The sequence below is a fragment of the Vipera ursinii genome, assembly GCF_947247035.1.
Source record: "Vipera ursinii genome assembly, chromosome: 1".
Taxonomy (NCBI): Eukaryota; Metazoa; Chordata; class Lepidosauria; order Squamata; family Viperidae; genus Vipera; species Vipera ursinii.
Window position 1 is genome coordinate 157,730,609 of NC_139512.1, and position 21,349 is coordinate 157,751,957.

The 21,349-nt window shown below is 41.8% G+C and overlaps 1 protein-coding gene and 1 long non-coding RNA gene across 3 annotated transcripts in view; both read right to left on the reverse strand.

Moving 5' to 3' along the window:
* The window catches only part of SLC25A12 (solute carrier family 25 member 12), a 57,517-nt gene extending 46,206 nt beyond the window's left edge, over positions 1–11,311 (reverse strand). Inside the window, exons 1-3 of one of the 2 annotated variants that reach the window (XM_083348087.1) lie at positions 11,042–11,311; positions 7,486–7,539; positions 1,174–1,316 (exon numbers count right to left, since the gene is read on the reverse strand). In XM_083348087.1, coding sequence (XP_083204213.1) covers positions 1,174–1,316; positions 7,486–7,539; positions 11,042–11,053 — 209 coding nt within the window. In that variant the 5' untranslated portion in view covers positions 11,054–11,311. Of the gene's footprint in view, positions 1–1,173; positions 1,317–7,485; positions 7,540–11,041 lie in introns of those variants that run through there. The other variant, XM_083348088.1, reaches the window with a different exon arrangement.
* Positions 11,312–13,809: 2,498 nt separating this feature from the next.
* LOC310632133 overlaps positions 13,810–21,349 on the reverse strand; it is a 12,146-nt gene continuing 4,606 nt past the window's right edge. Inside the window, exon 3 of the long non-coding RNA XR_014490783.1 lies at positions 13,810–16,211. This is a non-coding gene — a long non-coding RNA (uncharacterized lncRNA). The remainder of the gene's footprint in view (positions 16,212–21,349) is intronic.

Here is a 21,349-nt window from a genome sequence, read left to right on the forward strand (position 1 = left end):
TTATTAAGAAAGCAATCCAAAAATGCTATTTGTATACATAATTTAAACCATGGGCCCCCAACCTGTGGGCCGTGTCCTGGTAGTAGGCCAAGGCCTACTGGCCACTGGACTGTGGGACAGGCTGGTCAGTGTGCACACAGTGTGCACACACACACACACACACACACACACACACACACACAGAGGCACCGCAGCCACGGGTGCAAAAACAGGAGGCCGCATTATGGGCTGCAAAAATGGGACGCCACCGTGCCCTGGGGCATGAAAATGGGATGCCGCCGTGCCACAGGGTGTAAAAATAGGCCACCGCCACACCTTGGGGCACGAAAATGGGATGCCACTGTGTCAAGGGGCATGAAAATGGGCTGCCACTGCACAAAAACGGGACATGAAACAGGGTGCTGCGCTGAGCAAGAACAGGGCAGGGCTAGCGAGTATGACTCCGGTGCTAGCCCCACCCATTTATGTTGTGCGCATGCTTGTGGCCCCATGCAAGTGCGTGTAAAATGCTTCCTCCTCCCTTTCCCTCCAGTCTGCCAACCGAGAAAGCTGGTGACCTCTGATTTAGACCATAGCATCTAATGGCCTAATCTTCATTTTTTTAAAATTATTCATTTATTAGATTGACTGATACCTGGCTTTTCAAGCAGTGTGTATACACCTCTCTTCTCCCATATTTTCCCCCAACAATTCTGTGAGACAGGCTGGTCTAAGGCAGAAAGACTAGAATGAAGTCACCCAGGGAACCTCTGTGGCTGAGGTTGGTTTAGAACGGGCATGTCAGCTCACGGCCCATGGGTTGCATGCAGCCCTGGATAGCTACTAGATTGTAACTTTTAATATTACTAAGTGATTTTTATCAATAGCTACTTTACTTTATATGTTATAGGTGGCTCAAGGCAATTCCTCTTCTTCGGTGTAGCCCAGGCAAGCCAAAAGGTTGGACACGCCTGGTCTACTGCCTGGTCTCTCCTGTCCCAGTTCAACCCCTTAACCATTATAACTGAAAAGACTGTTTTGAAAACTAAATAATAGTTTCTTAAACCAACTGAAGCTGCTGTAACATAAAATTAAAAAGAAAGTGATAACCTTTACATGCTCTCATTTTTGGGTTGCAATTTAAAATGACATCATTGCCTATCAAAGGCTACAATTAAGTGGTAGATTGCTCACCCATCTTTTGTCTGATCTGCTACTCCTGCCAATAAATCCACCGTTTTAGGATTATAATGAGGTTCAGTGTACAGTCCTAGGTATCGCCGCACAAAATCTTCAGGTGTCATGTAACGTTCCCCACTTTGTTCAACAGTGGCATACTAAAGACAAAAGCAAATAGAATTATTGTATACTTTGTCAACATCTGCAACAGAATTGTTAAAACCACCGGGCTGTCATTTAAGTTATGCAAACTGCTTTAACCTCTCTCTCTATTTTAAAATTAATGGATAAAAATCAGTGCTACAATGATCAGAAAGCAAGCTTTCCCTTTTCTTCTCCAGGCAATGAAGTGATAGAAGAGATAGAGTACTTCAGGAGGATAGTAAAGAGTAAGTCTGAATAAATCAAAGACTACAGATTACAGTTGGATTAGGTAAAAGGTAAAGGTTCCCCTGCACGTGCGTGCTAGTCGTTTCCGACTCTAGGGGCCGGTGCTCATCTCCGTTTCAAAGCCGAAGAGCCAGCGCTTGTCCGAGGACGTCTCCGTGGTCATGTGGCTGGCATGACTAGACGCCAAAGGCGCACGGAACGCTCTTACCTTCCCACCGTAGTGGTCCCTATTTTTCTACTTGCATTTTAACGTGCTTTCGAACTGCTAGGTTGGCAGAAGCTGGGACGAGTAACAGGCGCTCACTCTGCTATGCGACCCGCCAAACTGCCGACCTTCTGATCGACAAGCTCAGCGTCCTAACCCACTGAGCCATACAGTAAAAATGTCATAAAAAACAAAAATAAAGCAAATCTATACAATCTAGAACTCTGAAATGCAGTAAACTGTTTTGCATATAAGGCACAGAAATTAAAACTGAGGTGGACCATAGAAAGTAGACCACATAAAGAATGAAAAAAATACTTCAACTTCAGGGCCAAACCAGTTTCAACTAAAATAACTTATTGGCTTCCACACAAACTCAAATTCTTTTCTATCAAGTTCTTGTTTGCATTGGAAGAGAATGTGTGCATACACAAAAGTTGTCTTCGTTCAGATATTGTTGCTATATGTGGATATCGGAAAGAAATTGATATAATCTAAATAATGTTAGCAGGAAGTGGAATTTACCATATCTCTTGGCCTGCAGAGAAACCAAACAAATGTTCACATTTTCTTAAACAGTCTCTAAAAGTTGAAATAATCATTCCCCATCAAACTGAAGACTCCTGCTAGAAAATAGAATTCTTGAAGTGCCTGGACAAATGAATATACTAAGGATATTTATGTTTTGGGGGGAAAAACCCATGTAAATAACACGTCAAGCAATCCAAACTATACAGAATAAATCACATAAACCAAGAAAATAAACCAAGTGAAATTTTTACACTGTTTATTCTCCTGCTGAGGCTCAAATCACAAAGCATTTGGATTATTTATAGTCTACTACAAATTGCTGACAGGATAGTTTAAAAAGTTATACATTATATTCAAAAACATACACATGCATATCACTGCCATACCAGCTATACTAAAATCCTGCAGATCTGCATGCAATCCTCAGATGTCACACACAGAGTCCATTTTGTTTTATGTGATGTTATCATTTGGGAACTTTCCAGAAAAAAAATGTCTTTATTGGAGATGCACAAACATAGGTTCCAAGGTTTGATTGTAATAGGCCAAGCCAGACCAGAGAGGTTCCAAGACCTCCTTATTTTTTATCCAGCAGTTAGAGAAAGGTAATAGAGCTATGTGCCAGGTTTATCGGGGCAGACATGCACTTTAATTTGCCTACTTTAGCCTCCCTAATTGTTTCATTTTCTTTTTTAGATGAAGCTCACTCCATTTCTAGGCAAGCAAACTATATAGCAAAAATCCTAGAGTACAGGAAAACTACCAGAACACTAGAAAAGAGCTGATGTAGTTCCCATCTTCAAAAAAGGGGAAAAAATGGATCCAGGAAACTATCAGCTTGATCTCAATACCTGAGAAGATTCTGGAAAAAATAATCGAGCAGTGAATCAACGAAACCTAGAGACAAACAAAGTCATTACCAAAAGCCAACATGGGTTTGTCAAAAACTGATCGTGCCAGACAAATCTTATTACATTCTTTGAACAAGTGACAAAATTAGTGGACCAGAAGAATGCTGTGGATATAATTTACTTGGACTTCAGTAAGGCATTTGATAACGTAGACCACAACCTACTACTAGATAAGATAAAATGTGGGTTAGACAGCATCGCCACCAGATGGATTTGTAACTCACTGACCAACCTCACTCAACATGTAACCCTCAATGGAACTGCATCTACATGGAGGGAAGCATACAGTGGGGACCCCAAGGCTCTGTTTTAGGCCTAGTACTTCTCAACATCTTCATCAATGATTTGGATGAAGGGATAGATGGGGAACTCATCATATTTGCAGATGACACCAAGCTGGCAGGAAAAGCCAACACTCAGGAAGTTAGGCTTAAGATACAGAAGGGTCTTGACAGACTGGAGGATAGGGTGCTATCTAACAAAATGAAATTCAATGGTGAAAAAAATAAGGTTCTACATTTAGGCAAGAAAAATCAAATGCACAGGTTTGGTATATAGATGGTACCTTGCTCAATAGTAGTAACTGTGAGAGGGATCTTGGAGTCCTAGTGGACAATCAAATATGAGCCAGCATTGTGCTGCAGATGCCAAAAAACCCAACACAGTTCTAGGCTGATTAATAGAGGGATAGAATCAAGATCACGTGAAGTGTTAATACCACTTTATAATGCCTTGGTAAGGCCACACTTGGAATACTGCATCCAGTTTTGGTCACCACGATGTAAAAAAGTGATTGAGACTCTGGAAAGAGTGCAGAGAAGAGCAATGAAGATGATCAGGGGACTGGAGGCTAAAACATATAAAGAACAGTTTCTGGAATTGGGTATGTCTAGTAGTTTAATGAAAAGAAGGACTAGGGGTGACACGATAGCAGTGTTCCAATATCTCAGGGGCTGCCACAAAGAAGAGGAAGTCAAACTATTCTCCAAAGCACCTGAGAGCAGGACAAGAAGCAATGGATGGAAACTAATCAAGGAAAGAAGCAACCTAAAACTAAGAAGAAATTTCTTGACAGAACAATTAATCAGTGGGACAACTTGCCTCCAGAAGTTGTGAATGCTCCAACACCAGAAGTTTTAAGAGATTGGACAGCCATTTGTCTGAAATGGTATAGGGTTTCCTGCCTGAGCAGGGCGTTGGACTAGAAGATCCCCAAGGTCCCTTCCAACTCTGTTATTCTATTCTACTCTAGCCCTCTAGATTCACATTTGTTCTCAAAAGCATTTAAAGAACCATTTCTGTGTAGAATACAGTATGATATTTGTACTTCATTCAAACAGGGTCTTCCTCATTATGATGAAGAGTGGCTATAGAAAATTCCTGGGTTAAAAGAGATTTTCTTACTCATTGAAGCCTGCATATTAATAAATTATAAAAGGAACAAACAATGCCATCTAAAATTGGGGGGGGGGGGAAATCCACAGTTTTATGGTGGAATACATAATTACAATTCATTTAACAAATAATTAAATATTCAGTGTTTGGATTCTCATTGTTTTCTCACGTACCAAGATTTTATTTATTAATCTGCACATTTACTTACTAAATTGATGCATTTCTTTATTAATACGTGTGTTTACTTACTGAATTGATGCATTGTATTTTATTGGTGTTTTTATTGGTTATAGTCACTGTAAAGAGTTGAATGGCCCTACATAATTAATAACGTACATATACACAGGCTGTTTCATTTCCAAAGACTACAGCTTGTAAAATATCAGACAACATGCTTAAGGCTAATAAAGAACAAGAATATTAGTCAGCTAACCTACCACTTACTACAATCAGGGAAGATATGATATCTGAGATCTTTCTTTCCCAGCTTTCTGAAACTCCTCAAGATGGTCCCATGGAAATTTGTGGCCAATCATAAAAATAATGCCTAAAATAAGTATGTTAAACAGAAGTGTATTTAATGCACATGTTTTGGTTAAAACTTCCAAAACTCCAAGGAGCCTTGGTGGAGCAGTGGGCTAATGCCTCCTTAAGTAACACCAGCTGCCTGCAATTAGTGCAGGTTTGCATCCCACCAGGCTCAAGGTTGACTCAGCCTTCCATCCTTCCGAGGTAGGCAAAATGAGGACCCAGATTGTTGGGGGCAATTAAGCTGACTTTGTAATAATGCCGCTTGGGGTGTGTGTGTGAAAGTAGGCATATACATAGAATGAAGGCTACTGCTAACTTTGTAAAGCCGCCCTGAGTCTTTGGAGAAGGGCGGGATATAAATGGAATTAAAATAAAAAATAAAATAAAAATAAAATGAAAACGTCTGCCCCGAGTAAAGCAGAGGGAGAATTGAGAGGAGGTGGCTCAGTGGGTTAGGACGCTGAGCTTGTCGATCAGAAGGTCGGCAGTTTGGCGGGTCGAATCCCGAGTGCTGCGTAACAGAGTGAGCGCCTGTTACTCGTCCCAGCTTCTGCCCACCTAGCAGTTCGAAAGCACGTAAAAAATGCAAGTAGAAAAATAGGGACCACTACGGTGGGAAGGTAACAGCGTTCCGTGCGCCTTTGGCGTCTAGTCATGCCGGCCACATGACCACGGAGACGTCCTCGGACAAACGCTGGCTCTTCGGCTATGAAACGGAGATGAGCACCGGCCCCTAGAGTCGGAAACGACTAGCACGCATGTGCGGGGGAACCTTTACCTTTACCTTTACCTTTACTAATAATAAAGAAATCTACTGACCTACAAAATGAAGATAGCACTGTTGAATTAGACCAAAGGTTTATCAAGGTTAATGTCCTATTTCACAGTGGCCAATCAGATGCATTGGGAATCAGCTCTAGAGTTAATCATATGACAGTATTGATAAACTCTGGGAGTTGAAGTTATTTATTAGTAGCTCCATTGAAGTACTAATAAACCACCAATCTAGTTTTTTCTCTCTTGATACACTACAGCTCTATTGGCTGTCCCCTATTGCAAGGCATTCTTGCTTTCCACTGTTTCACAGCTCCTTTTCCCCTCATTTATTCTCCATATTTTTGCATACAGAAGTATAATGAATGGCCTTGAAAATAACCACAAGTTGTTTTCACGCTGTTTTTGAAGGACTGGATTATGAAAACACTGGTAGTACTGAAGCACCCAGAGAACAGGAAAATATGAACTGAAACAAAACAGAATAGCACTCTGGGAGGAGGGGGGGAAAAAAAGACGGTCTGCAAATAAACCGGAAAAGGGTACATTCCAAAAAGGGTCTGAGTAAACACGTGGACTTTGAAAACAGAGAAAAAGATAAATGGGGATATGTTGAATTTGGGTAAATGCAAAAGACAAGAAAGATAATTAATGAACAGAAATGGAGTTGACATTCTACAGATATGACAAGTCAGGTATAAAAGAAAGCAGTGTGTTAAAATGTAGTGTAATGTTTTTTCCTCATGTTAATTCTGTGGTGCTCCCCATCGGAATTTGTAAAAACCTAGACCCTACATTTACTTTACCACTGCAGATCAGGGATAGAGAGAAGACGTATGTCTGCAGTCCCCATAACGCTCTAGAACAGACCTGTCAAACACAAGGCCCGGGGGCCGAATCCGGCCCGCGAAGTGGTTTCATGTGGCCCGCGAAGCCATCCTGGAAACAGTGAGGGAATGGCCCCCACTGCCTTGGCCATAGCCCAGAGACCCTCCTCCTGCCAGAGACCCTCAGATCTGTCCCACTCCTACCCAGGCCCCCATAGGCACCCTTGATGCGAACGATGCAGAGCTGGCCACGCCCACCCAGTAGGCCATAGGCACTCTAGCCACGCCCACCCAGTAGGCCACGCCCACCCAGGCCATACCCACCCGGCCCCCTGAGGGCAACCGCAATGCTGATGCGGCCCTCAATGAAATTGAGTTTGACACCCCTGCTCTAGAAAAAACCCTCCTGATCATTTTGTCTCAGTCCTGTCTAGACAGGAAAGACAGCCAAATATTCTTGCTGGATGCTCCCCAAAGAAGTTAATCCCAAGGATATCTAATTGATACTTCCAGGATCAAATTGAGCAGAATACCTAATTAAAGCTCTTTCTGCATTATCCTTTTGCAGAAAATATATTTTCTGCCATGCCACCAGAAAACAGCACATAACAAAAGGTAAAAATATAGAAACCTGCAAACATCAAACATTCCATGCATCTGATGGAACAGATTATATTCTGAGAAAAATTATAAAACGCTTAGAAAGCTCTGTCATTTCTGTTATCCAGAGCTATCACAGCTCTCTTAGGAAAATATTACTCACCTGCAAAAATATGTTACGCAGCTCATTTGGATCTGCTCTTTTGGTTGTCTGCACCTATAAAGACAATATCGAAAAAAATTAAGTATTCACTGGTCAATTTACTCAACAATCAAAGAGGAAAGCCTCTCATTGTGCTCTTTGATATAGGTAGCAAGTCTCTTGTCTAAATGATAAAATGTTTACAGTACTGAATTTACATACAGTTTTGTTTTAACTTAAAGCAAATGAGGTGCTCATATGATAGTCAAACTTGCCAAGAAAGACAGTATAAAAAAAGTAACAGAATTAACAGGATGCTTCTTGATGGCTTCTTGATGCTTCCAGTCAAACCACATTGCATTATTATTCCATCTTTCCCTCTTGAATGGATTTTTTTGTGGAAGAAAGAAAAATGCAACAGAACCGTGAAAAACCAAGGAAGATTTGAGAGTAACATCTGGCCTGCAATATAAAATTCTATGAACAAAGTAAGACTGTGGTGAGATAGTCTCATGTGGAATTATCAAAATGTTCTAAACAGAAGGGCAGCTGTGTTCTCAGGCAACGACAACAGAGTAAAACTCAAACATGATATTGTGGGTGCCAGAAAGTACAAGCAGGCATCTACACATAAATTAATCCCATTCCTGTTTCAAGAAGCAAGATCATATAACCTCTGCAATACAGCATGAATAAGAGAATAACTATGTTATTATGCATATGGATTTTTTTCTAGATGGACTCCAACTGAATAACCTAAAAATCTACAAAATAGATTTTGCACTGTCTCTTGCACTTGCCACCTACAAACATTGGGGAGAAGAGAGCATCAAAATATCCATATTTGTTACAATTAGTGACTATTTCAATCCTACTAAATCTTTTTTTCAGAATTGCCTTTCATACATGTGATTCTTACATTACCCTTACATTGTACTTTGTCAAGTGTCCTCCAACATGTATTGAACTACAGGTCCCAGAATTCTCAGCTATATTGGCAAAGAATGATCTAATGATCTAGGCATCCCTCCAAAAACCAAACAAAGCATAGAGTAGGACTCTTGAAAAAAATAGGGGTAGATATTCTAAGGGATGCGGTGGCTCAGTGGGTTAGGACACTGAGCTTGTCGATCAGAAGGTCGGCAGTTTGGCGGGTCGAATCCCGAGTGCCGCGTAACAGAGTGAGCGCCTGTTACTCGTCCCAGCTTCTGCCAACCTAGCAGTTCGAAAGCACGTAAAAATGCAAGTAGAAAAATAGGGACCACCGCGGTGGGAAGGTAACAGCGTTCCGTGTGCCTTTGGCGTCTAGTCATGCCAGCCACATGACCACGGAGATGTCCTCAGACAAGTGCTGGCTCTTCGGCTTTGAAACGGAGATGAGCACCGGCCCCTAGAGTCGGAAACGACTAGCACGCATGTGCGGGGGAACCTTTACCTTTACCTTATTCTAAGTTGAATTCTCACCTTCTTCTACATTAAATTGGAATATAAGATGGTTGTATGTTGGGTTCCACATCCAAGAAATGTAACATAGCTAGCATGTATGTAGACTGTGAAAAATCAGATTTGTTTCTCTTACAGACTATCCAAACCTAAATCGCTTAATGAGCACAACACTCTACTTTTACAGACCAAAGGCTACACCTGTGTATTACATATAATTGTTAACTTTTTCCCAAATAATCCATACTTCAGCATTCCACTGGTCACTAAATCAGATTAGAGTTTGAACCTGGATTCAAACTCAGGTGTATGCAGAGGCAGCTTTTAAAGGTAAAGGTAAAGGTTCCCCCGCAAATGTGTGCTAGTCATTTCTGACTCTAGGGGCCGGTGCTCATCTCCGTTTCAAAGCCGAAGAGCCAGCGCTTGTCCGAGGATGTCTCCGTGGTCATGTGGCTGGCATGACTAGACGTCAAAGGCTCACGGAACGCTGTTACCTTCCCACCGTAGTGGTCCCTATTTTTCTACTTGCATTTTTACGTGCTTTCGAACTGCTAGGTTGGCAGAAGCTGGGACGAGTAACAGGCGCTCACTCTGTTACACGGCACTTGGGATTCGACCCGCCAAACTGCCGACCATCTGATCGACAAGCTCAGCGTCCTAACCCACTGAGCCACCATGTCCCTAGCTTTTAAAGACTTCTCCCCAAATTTCTGCTTAGAATCTCTTCCAGTTTGGGAGATGGGTTGCTGAGCTAGATGAACCACAGCTATTTAAGTGATCCCAATCTCAACTATTAAAACCCAAGCAAAAGGCAACATTCTTCTCTGAGGTTCTCAAGAGAATCCCGGAGTGGCAGGGAGAAAATATTCCACCTTCAACGGTTTCCCAACGGATTTGTTCTTCATCATTACCCCACGCTAATCGGGAACAACACATACACTGTATTCAGAGTTACTAAAACCAGGCAGCAACTACCTTTAGGTTAGATACATTTGGCATTTGGAGAAACCAGATTGAGGAAAGCAAAGCCAAATCATCCGGAATTTATGCTTAGCCAACCTGCCCTCCACCAGTCCTCTAGGATAACCTTCCCCAACTTGGGACACTCTCTCTCTCTCTCTCTCTCTCTCTCTCTCTCTCTCTCTCTATATATATATATATATATATATATATATATATATATATATATATATATATATAATCTATCTATCTATCTATCTATCTATCTATCTATCTATCTATCTATCTATATGTCAAATGCTTGTTAACTATTTTTAGATTACCTTGCTAGGCCCCAAACATGGGACAAATCTTTATTTCCTGTGTCAGCCTATCTTGAAGGCCATCGAACAGGCTGTAGTCACACCGGACAGTTCATATATTTGTGTAAATTACTAACAAAGAATTAAGGGAGACTGAAATGCATTTCTAACTCATTAGTTTTCATCAGTCAGCCATACCCAGGTTCGAATCTCAGAAGGGTATGGCTGACTGATGAAAACTAATGAGTTAGAAATGCATTTCAGTCTCCCTTAATTCTTTGTTAGTAATTTACACACACACACACACACACACACACACACACACACACACACATATATATCCTCCATTGATTTGTCTAATCCTCTTTTAAAGTCATCGAAGTTGACTTTAATATATTTTATATAGATATATACACACGCTAGCTAGACTTCAACTCCCAGCCTCAGGGGACGAGCCTAGTTTGATCAAAATACCCAGAAGACACCGGTTGAGGAAGGCTGCCGTTATAGCCGCCCCTTCCTCGGCTCCACCGGCTGGAGTTTTCTTCCAGAGGCGCCCCCCCCTCCTCCTCCTCCTCCCTCTTTAGGGTCATTTTTTTAACGTCCGGTTTTCCATAGAATCCGCCGTCGTCCCTCTAAAATCATGCCCGTTCCCGCTGCCCCTCGCGGTGCCCCCCCCGGGGGGGGAGGAGAGGCTCGAAGCCTAGTCAGGGGGCTGGCAGGACGGAGCCTCCTGTCGTCTCCCCACCCACCCACCCCCCGCTCCCCGAAAGGCGCAGAGTGGCCCCGAACAAGATTTGCCCGTCCGTTCTGGAAGAAGCCAGCCGGCTTCTTAAGCAACAAGCAGAGAAGGAGAAAGGAAGGGGAGTCACCTTGACCGCCATGCTGCGCTCGGGAAAGCGGATGGAGGAGGAGGAGGAGGAGGAGGAGCCTCTCGGCGGCGCTGTCAAGCAGCGGGTCGCGCCGCCGCCGTCGCCGCCCGCCTACCCCAGCCGACCCTCTGCGAAGGAGGCGCCTCGGCTAAGTTTGGGTTCCCAGCTTGTCCCGGGGTGACCCCGGCCGTAGCCGGAACCGGCTTGGTTCTAGAACGCCGGCGTCCTGGACGCTCCGCGTTCTAACCAGCCGGCCTTGACTTGTGGCCGGCGGGCAGGGAAAAGCCCCACGTCCTCTCGGCCCTTCGTTTTGCTCCGCGTTCCCCAAAACGCAGAAGCCCGCCGAGGCTAGCGAGTCGCTTAGCCACCCCTAGGGCCACCTGGGCGCGGAGAGTGCGCCGTTAAGTCCCGTTGCGCCCGAGGGACTCTTTGCTTCTCTGGCGTTCTTCTGCTTCCCCCCCCCCCCCGAACTTCGTGGCTTGATCGGCAAATCGGCTACGCTTGAAGTCGTGTGGCTTTCCTCGAAGGGGACGCGCTGGTAAAACCGCACGACCGCGGACGAAAACTACGGTTGCCCGGGTTATTTTATCATCGGGGCTCTTGCCTTTTAAAATGCTCGTTTCAGGAAAAACAAGCTAGGGAAATGATTGTACCAGGTTTAAACGGGTCGCATTCAAGGGCAGAACTACTACGCAGTGCACAGAAGGTTAAAGACCGGTTCAGAAAAGCTAAAGTGGGAGGATGCTCCTTCTCCGGTCCATCAAATTAAAATTGACCTCTGTTGAAAAATGCATCGTTTTAAAAAAATATTAATATGGTAAATATTAACTATAACTTCTACAAGCAAAAGCTCTTTGGAGGTCCTCTGTAACTTTTAAAAGTGCAGAGTGTCCAGAGAGAAAAAAATAATAAGAAACATTGAGCTAGAAGCAGGGGTAGGCAACCTCGGCTCTTTTATGACTCATGGACTTCAACTCCCAGAATTCCTGAGTCAGCATAGCTGACTCAGGAATTCTGGGAGTTGAAGTCCATGAGTCATAAAAGAGCCGAGGTTGCCTACCCCTGAGCTAGAGCATCAACCAGGGGCTTATCCCCTATCTGAGATCTAGCAAATCTTTGCAGAGGCTTAGATAGTTCATATTAAGACCAGTAATTAAAATATTCCATTTCCATTGCTCAGTTGCTTGGGAGGGATTCCAAATCACAAGTCATAGATGCTTTTCCCACCTGCATCTAACAATGGTACAAATATTCCCTACTTCCAACATCTTTACTCTCTCATGTTCCAGTGATGACAACAATGACGATAGGGTTGGAAGGGGCCTTGGTAGTCATCTAGTCCAACCCCCTGCTCAGGCAGGAAACCCTATACCATTTCAGACAAATGGCTGTCCAGTCTCTTCTTAAAAACTCCCAGTGTTGGAGCATTCACAACTTCTGGAGGCAGGTTGTTCCACTGGTTAATTGTTCTAACTGTCAGGAAGTTTCTTCTTAGTTCTAGGTTGCTTCTCTCCTTGACTAGTTTCCATCCATTGTTTCTTGTCCTGCTTTCAGGTGCTTTGGAGAATAGCTTGACTCCCTCTTCTTTGTGGCAGCCCCTGAGATATTGGAACACTGCTATCATGTCACCCCTCACCCTTCTCTTCATGTATATATGTATGTTTATAAAATGTATTGGCCACCCATCTTAGTTCAGGGTATCTCTGGACGGCTTACCCTGATAAAAAAAATGCTGTAAAAAGATAAAAGCATAAATGAAATACTACACACAGCCAAATACAGCAGCCCAATTGAAAGATGGGGAGGGTGAGAGCAGGATGTGGGGCAGGTGGGATCTGTTGTTAATCGACTGTGATTCTCCCTGATTGGAATCCCAAGCCAACTCACAGAGCCAGATTTTTGAAAGCGTTGCCTTCATTTTGTCATCAACTTGTGTATACTGTAAGACAGCCTTAAGTTGTTCTTAGCTGTGTCGGTGATTTCCCCTTGGGCCAGCACTAACCCGTATCGCTTTTGGGGAGTATCAACTCTGACACCTTTTACCATTCATGCTTTCAGTAAGCCAGTCACATGACCCACAAGGCACAAGGTCCACCATTGTCTGTTGGCTACCTCAGGCTGATGCAGCACACCTCTTCCCCTCTCATCCTCAGGTGCTTTCTTCCAATGCTGTTCCATTTTTCTCCTCCGTATGCAAAGAACTGCAGAGGTGCTAAGTTCTAAATGAGTTGTGCCCTCTTGAAAACAAGTGACCGTGGTTTCGCGAAAGCCTCAACTTCTGCAAACATGCTGAGCAGCTGTTTGGTGGGCTTCCCATGCACCCAGCATCCTGGTGAATCTGCTGTTCAGCTGACTTGCTGATGGGCGCAGTTTGGAAAGAACTGCACTTTCATGCTGTTGAAAGGCATGGCGAGGCTGTGAATTAGAATCTAGCTAGCCTGCTTTACCACCCAAGGCTTCTCATCAGATTTGCAAGCCCTCTGGAGAACTGTTCAGTGGGCTTGTTGGGGCTCTCACACATCAAAAGTAATAATTTGATAGTCATTACCAAAATAAGGAAAAGATAGGAGCAGCAAGCATCTCTCGCCCAAAAAAGAATAATTTCCAGCATGGAACAAGTGGGAGAAAGACACACAGGAAACTTGAACATAGTTACACAGCAATGCCTATTTTTTTTAATAATTTCCGCAGCTTCATGGGTTTGCTACAGTAAATCTGTCTGAGCCTTTGTGTCCTGAGAAATATATTGTTACCACATTTTGCTTTGTTAATTGAGCCAAGTACAGTAATCCAGCAACCTTTTTACTCTCTCTTCACAGGATGCAAACTTGCGAGTTTTCTTGATGCAGACCATAGCAACTGACTCCATTGTCATGAAATTGACTGCTTCAACACTGAAACTAGGGTTCTTTATTTATTTTTAGCCACCTACTCGCTCACAACAACTTTAAGCGGATTACAAGCAGTAAAAACACAAAATGAAAAAATAAATAAAAATAAACAACACCACGCCCCACCCTCAGCAATAACACATAATTAAATAAGCCATTTGATGGGCTTTGTTGCACTCTGGGTTCCCCAGGCCCACTACAAAACCAGGCCTTCAGGGCCTTCTGAAAGACTGTCAAAGTGGGGGGCAGTCTAATTTCTGTGGGGATGAGGTGCCAAAGGGAGGGAGCCCCATGGAGAAGGCCCTTCTTCAGGGTCCCACTAGATGTACCTCCTTAGGGGATGGGACCCTCAACATTTCATGCCTCCCCACTCTAGTGGGTCAGGTGGATGTGACCAGCCAGAGAGGGTCCCTCAGATGCAAGAGCAACCCTCAGATCTGGGTTGTAAAAGTCTAAAAAGTAATATATGGAAGCAAGATCATACATATAATCATTATATGGGTTTTTGAGCAACCCTTAGGTTGTTGCCCCAAATGACCATATGATGCAAATAATGAACCAACCAGCACACAAAATAGGACAGATTCACCAATTCCCAGGTTTTGCACAACTTCCTGTAGCTATGTTGCTTTGATCCTAGGATTCCTTGCCAGACGTAACTTATGATGCTCCAAAGGGTATCTATAAGGCCTTTAATATTCCCAAGAATATCAGTTTTCTGAATTTTATTACTGTACTTGTAAACTCTAATGAAAAGGATTTCAGCCATGGATTCATTGCAAACTACTGTAGCTGACTGGTTGTGAAATAGGAAGTGGGGCTTCAGATAGCAAGCACCTTTAGTGTTGGTCAAGATGGGTTGGTGAGGATCAGTCAGCAAACAGGTTCTGGTCACTTGAGTCACACAAATACGAAAAAACTACAAAATATTGGGAAAGTTCTGGTGGAGAAGCACTCGTTTGTGGCCCACAAATGAGAATCACTAAGCTAAAACTATCAGATCTGGATGGTAAAAGTCTGAAAGACTAATATATGGGAGGAAAGATCATACAGGACATTCCAACGTAGTTAGTCTAGTCATTATATGGGTTTTTGTGCCGAAACCTCGTTGCCTTAATTTAATTCAATCTTAGAGAAAGTCTCATTTTTATATAAATTTCTTAGGATCTCTGGTTACAAATGCCCTGGTTTCTAAAATAGCATACATCTGTCAAGTGCTCATATCTCCTTCGTTATCGAAGCTCATTAATTCTGCTAGAATCATTGGAGAGTAAGTAGGTGATGAATGGAAAGTTCTGAACTGTACAAAAAATAAGATCAACCATAGTTTGCGGCTTTCAGATCTTCAATCCTAAGGATTGGATTGGGAGAAGACTTTTACAATTTTAAAGCAACTTTATATAATTTTAAATAAATACATATTTTCAATCAACACTGTTATATGGAGAAAGCATATGAAGCAAGATATCAATAATTTGAGAATATTTAGTATTTTTGAAAGTGAGATTTGATATGTTACCAAATCAAAATCTACAAGGCAGATTGAAAACTATTCCATATTTTTTTAAAAATCTGTACCCCTGTGAAGCAGGAGCAATTAAAAAATGGTATCTATGTACTTTTGTATTGTAATTTGTATATAGTTTTAAATACTATGTACCAGTTCAGATACCAATTATTTGTACTTATTTTGTTCTTTATCTTTCATCAGATAAAGATGAGCACAACCTGATGAAAGTTGGTGTTATATTCCATAATGTCACAGAGAACTATGACTAAAGCTGCTATAGTGCATATTAGTAAATTATACATTTATTTTTAAAAATAAGTGTTTATTAATGAGTGGTGAGGAGCTGTTTTTAGTTTGTTAAGATGGCTAGCTTTTGATTGTAATAATAGTTGACTTGAATGATACATATCCATGGGTATAACAGGAATTATTTTCAGAACTTAATAGGCAGAATAATGGTGCAGAGAACACTATGAGCCCTTGTGGTGCAGTGTTTCAGCTAACTCTGTCCACTGCCAGGAGTTCAATCCCAATTGGCTCAAGATTGACTCAGCATTCCATCCTTCTGAGGTTAGTAAAATGAGTCATATTGTTGGGGGCAATATGCTGATGTTGTAAACCACTCAGAGAGTGCTATAAAGCACTAAGTGCTATTGCTAATGCTATACAGTGTTGTTTGGGATGAGGTCTCAAACCATTGAGGGATGAAATTACTCTCTGAGGAAGAACTACAGATGTTTGCTTCAATCCTCCAAATTTCATCATGGATCTGAGAAGAAAAAAAAACCTGTTTTGAAGTCTGGAGAGATTCTGATGATTAACATTCATCCTTTTCTAACCTGTGGCATTTAATCCATGTCCAGTCAATAAACAGTCCTCTTTTATAGCCATTAAATCATGGAAGTTGTATAAAAGAAATCCTGTAGTCCATATTAGGATGATCAGGCTAACCTATTTCTTTTTTTGTGATTACTGTAATTATTAGACTGTAATTATTAGACTGAATACACTCTAACAATTAAGAATTTCTGTGGTTCATAAAAGCACATCATCCCTTTATTTTGTATATCCCTTTACTTGCCTAAAAAGGGATGAGGTGGCTTAGTGGGTTAGGACGCTGAGCTTGTCAATCAGAAGGTCGGCAGTCTGGCGGGTCAAATCCCGAGTGCCGCGTAACAGAGTGAGCGCCTGTTACTCGTCCCAGCTTCTGCCAACCTAGCAGTTTGAAAGCACGTAAAAATGCAAGTAGAAAAATAGGGACCACCGCGGTGGGAAGGTAACAGCGTTCCGTGCGCCTTTGGCGTCTAGTCATGCTGGCCACATGACCACAGAGACGTCTTCGGACAAGTGCTGGCTCTTCAGCTTTGAAACAGAGATGAGCACCGGCCCCTAGAGTCGGAAACGACTAGCACAGATGTGTGGGGGAACCTTTACCTTTACCTTTACCTTACTTGCCTAAGACACTAGATTAAGCCTCAATTCCTGACCCATAGCAATTCAACCAGCAGATTTTGGCTATTGCAATACGGTTAGTTTTGAATATATTGGGAGTATAGTATTTGAATAGTATAAAGATAGCATGTGTATCATTTTTAAAAATACTGAACTTAAACATATTCTGAATTCTACTCTATGTATATTTAAAACCTCAAGTCAAAATTGTAGTCACGTTTAAATAAACATTTATACAGTAATGAAATTTAAATACAGAATTAGCATAATGTTATACCTTCAACTGCATTTCCCAATTTACTTCCCATTATTGTTCACTTGTATCTTTTCCATTAAAGAGCTATGCATTCCATATTCATAAATACGTTATTGAAATATTCACATCATTATATCTCCATTCATTATTTCTTCTTGAATCCTGTTACTTGTGATTGGCATATTATCCTAAAACATCAGATGTCTTTATTTCACTGGATTGGAAATTCAATACGAAGATGAAGTTTAAGTCATTTCAACTGTTTAACATGCACTTTAAACACTAATTTATCAAAATGATCCCATCCCTGTGATACATTTGTTCAAGAGCCAAAATAACTGAATTGGAGCAAGTATAGTAACTGGAGAATCTGACTGGTTTCCTTAAGTAAGTTGCCATTGTATATCAAGTGATGTGAAGAACTGGAGATGTCTGACCTTTAAATTATAGTCCTCGACTTACAACAATTAATGAATTTATTTGTTTAAAGTTACAAGCAATAAAAAAGTGACTTATGACTGTTTTTCACGCTTACAGCTATTGTAACATTCCCATAGTCATGTGCTCAACTGACTATGGGGATGCTACATATGGCTTATGACAGTGTCCTGGGTTCATACGATCCCCTTTCGAGACCTTCTGACAAGCAAAGTCAACAAGGAAGCCAGAGTCACTTAACAATCGTGTTACTGACTTAATCACTCCAGTGGTTCACTTAACAGTTGTGGCAAGGAAGGTCATAAAATGGGGCAAAACTCACTTAACATCTGTCTTGCCTAGCAACTGAAATATTGGGCTCAGTTGTGTCAAGTCAAGGACCACCTGTATAAAAGCCTTGTGCTGAGACGACGTATCTTTACACTACAGAACAGCTTGCAATGAGTCGAGAGTTTTCATAGCTCAATTAAGCTATATATATATATAAACAGGAATGATTGTGTTTGAGTGACATTATTAGGCTAGCCGCTAAACTAACAAACTGGATCATGGGGGTTGTGTCAATGGCTGATTCTCCAAACTTATCATGGTAAGGTGAGGGGACAGATTATTTTATTTATTTTTATTTATTTTAATTCCATGTATATCCCGCCCTTCTCCGAAGACTCAGGGCGGCTTACAAGCTTAGCAGTAGCCTTCATTCTATGTATATGCCTGCTTATTAGGGCTTTCACACACACACCCCCAAGCTGCATTATTACAAAGTCAGCTTAATTGCCCCCAACAATCTGGGTCCTCATTTTACCTACCTCGGAAGGATGGAAGGCTGAGTCAACCTTGAGCCTGGTGGGATGCGAACCTGCACTAATTGCAGGCAGCTGGTGAATATTTAAAGCAATAAGATGCTTCTGATCATTCCAAGGAAAGAACTTCAAAAGATTTCATTCTTGTTTTGTTTAGAATTAAGTCTTGCATCATATACATGCCTGTTTTATACCCTCTGAACACCCTGCTATTTTACAACCTTAACATAACTTTTTATTCATCCTCTACCAGCCAGTCACCACTATTAAAGTCAGAAGTAATCCAACACCAAGTAAACCAGGCACCATGGCTTGGCCCTTTCCATATTCTGTCCTTTTGTGTGAGAGAGAAAGGAGATTTATTCATTCTCAAAAACAAAGAGTTTTTTTAGGGGGGGGATAGACTACAGAGAAAATGGGGTACAGAACCTTTGTTTTATAGGGGGACGATCCTTGGTTTGGGCTTGGGGGGGCATGCTTTGTGTTCGTGCCGGTTCTAATGCGTGACTCTGTCAAAGAGTCATTGTCCTTCCTGCGCAGATTGAGCTACTCCTGCTCAGGGTTTTTGATCCTGAGGTGCATGTTAGGGTGTTGCCCTGAGGATGCGTGAAGTCCAGAAAGGAAGATCTCCCTCAGATATGTAGATTCCTTGTGTGGAATTCTATTAAACCGATCTACTGGAATTACTTGAGCCACATCCCATACTCCATTTTATTTATTACACTTATATACCATTCATCTCACCCAGCGGTAACTATAGGTGGCTTTCAACAAGATAATACATTAAATACTAACATAATAAATATTAACATGAAAACTGACTTAAAATTAACAAAGATGGCAAGGAAGAGAGCAAGATGCAAATGGGAGGGAATCTTACCTCAGTCAATTAACCTCCTTCAGAATGACATGCCCCCATTGGAGCCGAAACTCAAGATGAGGTTTGGGTGGTTTGTTCCTTTCTACTAGAATTCCTTGCTACTGGCTATTGCAAATAGTCTGCTCTCCAATTATATCTACCAACCCTTGCATATCCCTTCCTTCACCAAGAGTAAGTCCAGAGGAGTTTGTGTAAGGCCATTTTTTACTTCTCGCTTTCTACCACTCTTTTTTACCAGAAAGCTGTTGGTAGTTCTGGCTGTTTGAGTGGCTGCCTGATTTTGTGGCTGTTCCTGCATAGGATCAGCAATTAGTTCTTGTTTGCCGCTGTTCTCTTTTTGTCTCAGCTTTTTGGATACCAAATCAAGTTAAAATCTTCTCCCAACCTCTCTCCACAAGTAATTCCTAGAGCTGGTCCATGAAGTTTTAACTAGTTCCAGCTTTAGTGGCGTTCAGCTGTTTAGCACTGCTTCAGCCTAAACCAGAGGTAGGCAACCTCGGCTCTTTTATGACTCATGGACTTCAACTCCCAGAATTCCTGCGTCAGCTATACTGACTCAGGAATTCTGGGAGTTGAAGTTCATGAGTCATAAAAGAGCCGAGGTTGCCTACCCCTGGCCTAAACGATCCATTGTGTGTCTTAGCTGCTGCCTCAAATGGTCAGCTGTAGAATTTCCTATAGGAATGAGATTTGTCCATCGCTGAACTCTACAACATAAACCTATAAATATCTTCCTGTGGATCTGTAACTCCCTGGAATTTTCTTTTTCAAACCATTCTTCAAATCTTCATACACCAATACTATACCCACCATTTCAGCTCTTCCCTGACTACAAGAGAGTCAGCCTTTAAAAACCTCCACATATGCTGGCCTGTGTGCAACCCGAGACCACGTGCTTTGTACCGAACTGCACAGGTATTTCCAGTTGGAAATGTTGACATAAACTTAGTCCTTATGAAATGCCTGTGGCCATGATTGTGCAACTACAGTATTTTTCCACTTCTCATCCTGTATTAACCTCAACTATTGACACTGGGGGCAGGGAAGCACTTTTTTTTTTTACTTTTATAAACAAGTGGACTTGCAACAGCAAAATCCGCTATATGGGGTTGAGGATATGATTTTCAGGAGAACATTCTTATTTCCTTCTTTTCTTGGGGCAGGGGGAACTGCATTAAAATGGCTCTCTATATATTCCTCCTTCCCACAGGAAAGAAGTTATATTGTCTTTTGACAGTAAAACTATTGGTCATTTTGGATTTTTTTCAAACAAAGCACTTTTTGCTCCAACATTTTTGGTAGCCTTTCATCAGAGATTTTAGAGAGGTAAAATCTTATTTCTCTTCTTGTCACATTTGCTAATATCTTAAGTATTTAACAATGGACCCAATTCGATTTCTCTGAACTTATGGTAGCACAACAACATCTCAAAAAACACCTAGACCTTGTCAAGGCTGCTTACAAATGTACGGCGGATTATCACTTTCAAAAAAGGGCTGTTTTTGTTCTCTCCACTAATCCTTCCAGAAAATTTATTGTTCTCTTTCTCACCACAGCCTAAGAGAATCATGAGGGAAATGGATCACTTTTCATTCAGGAAGCTGCCAAAATTGCTACACATTACTTCAAAAACAAAGCAAAAAATCCTATTTATGTTAAAGAAAATATATTTGCATTCCTTGAAGCCGACTGTGACCGAAGAATCTGTTAAGGGCTAAACCGCTCAGGATCGCTTGAACCACGAGACAGGTGGCAAATAAAACTGATAAATAAATAAATAAATAATAAAAAAGTTATATTCTGATGCCAGTCTCAGCAAGGAAACCCGGATGACTAGATAGCAACGGAGAGTTTGCAACTCTTCAATTCTAATTGAATTCTAATTCCTGCTCTGAATTCTTACTCTGTTCTGGGTAGCAATTTCATGGCTGGCTGATATTTGCTTAAAACAGGGGTTCCCAACCAGGGGTGCTCGCACCCCCGGGGGGTGCTCGGCGATATTCCAGGAGGTGCAAAAATTTGGATTTTCAAAATTATAGTGTATATGCATAATTCGTTGCTGCTATTTCGAACTTTTG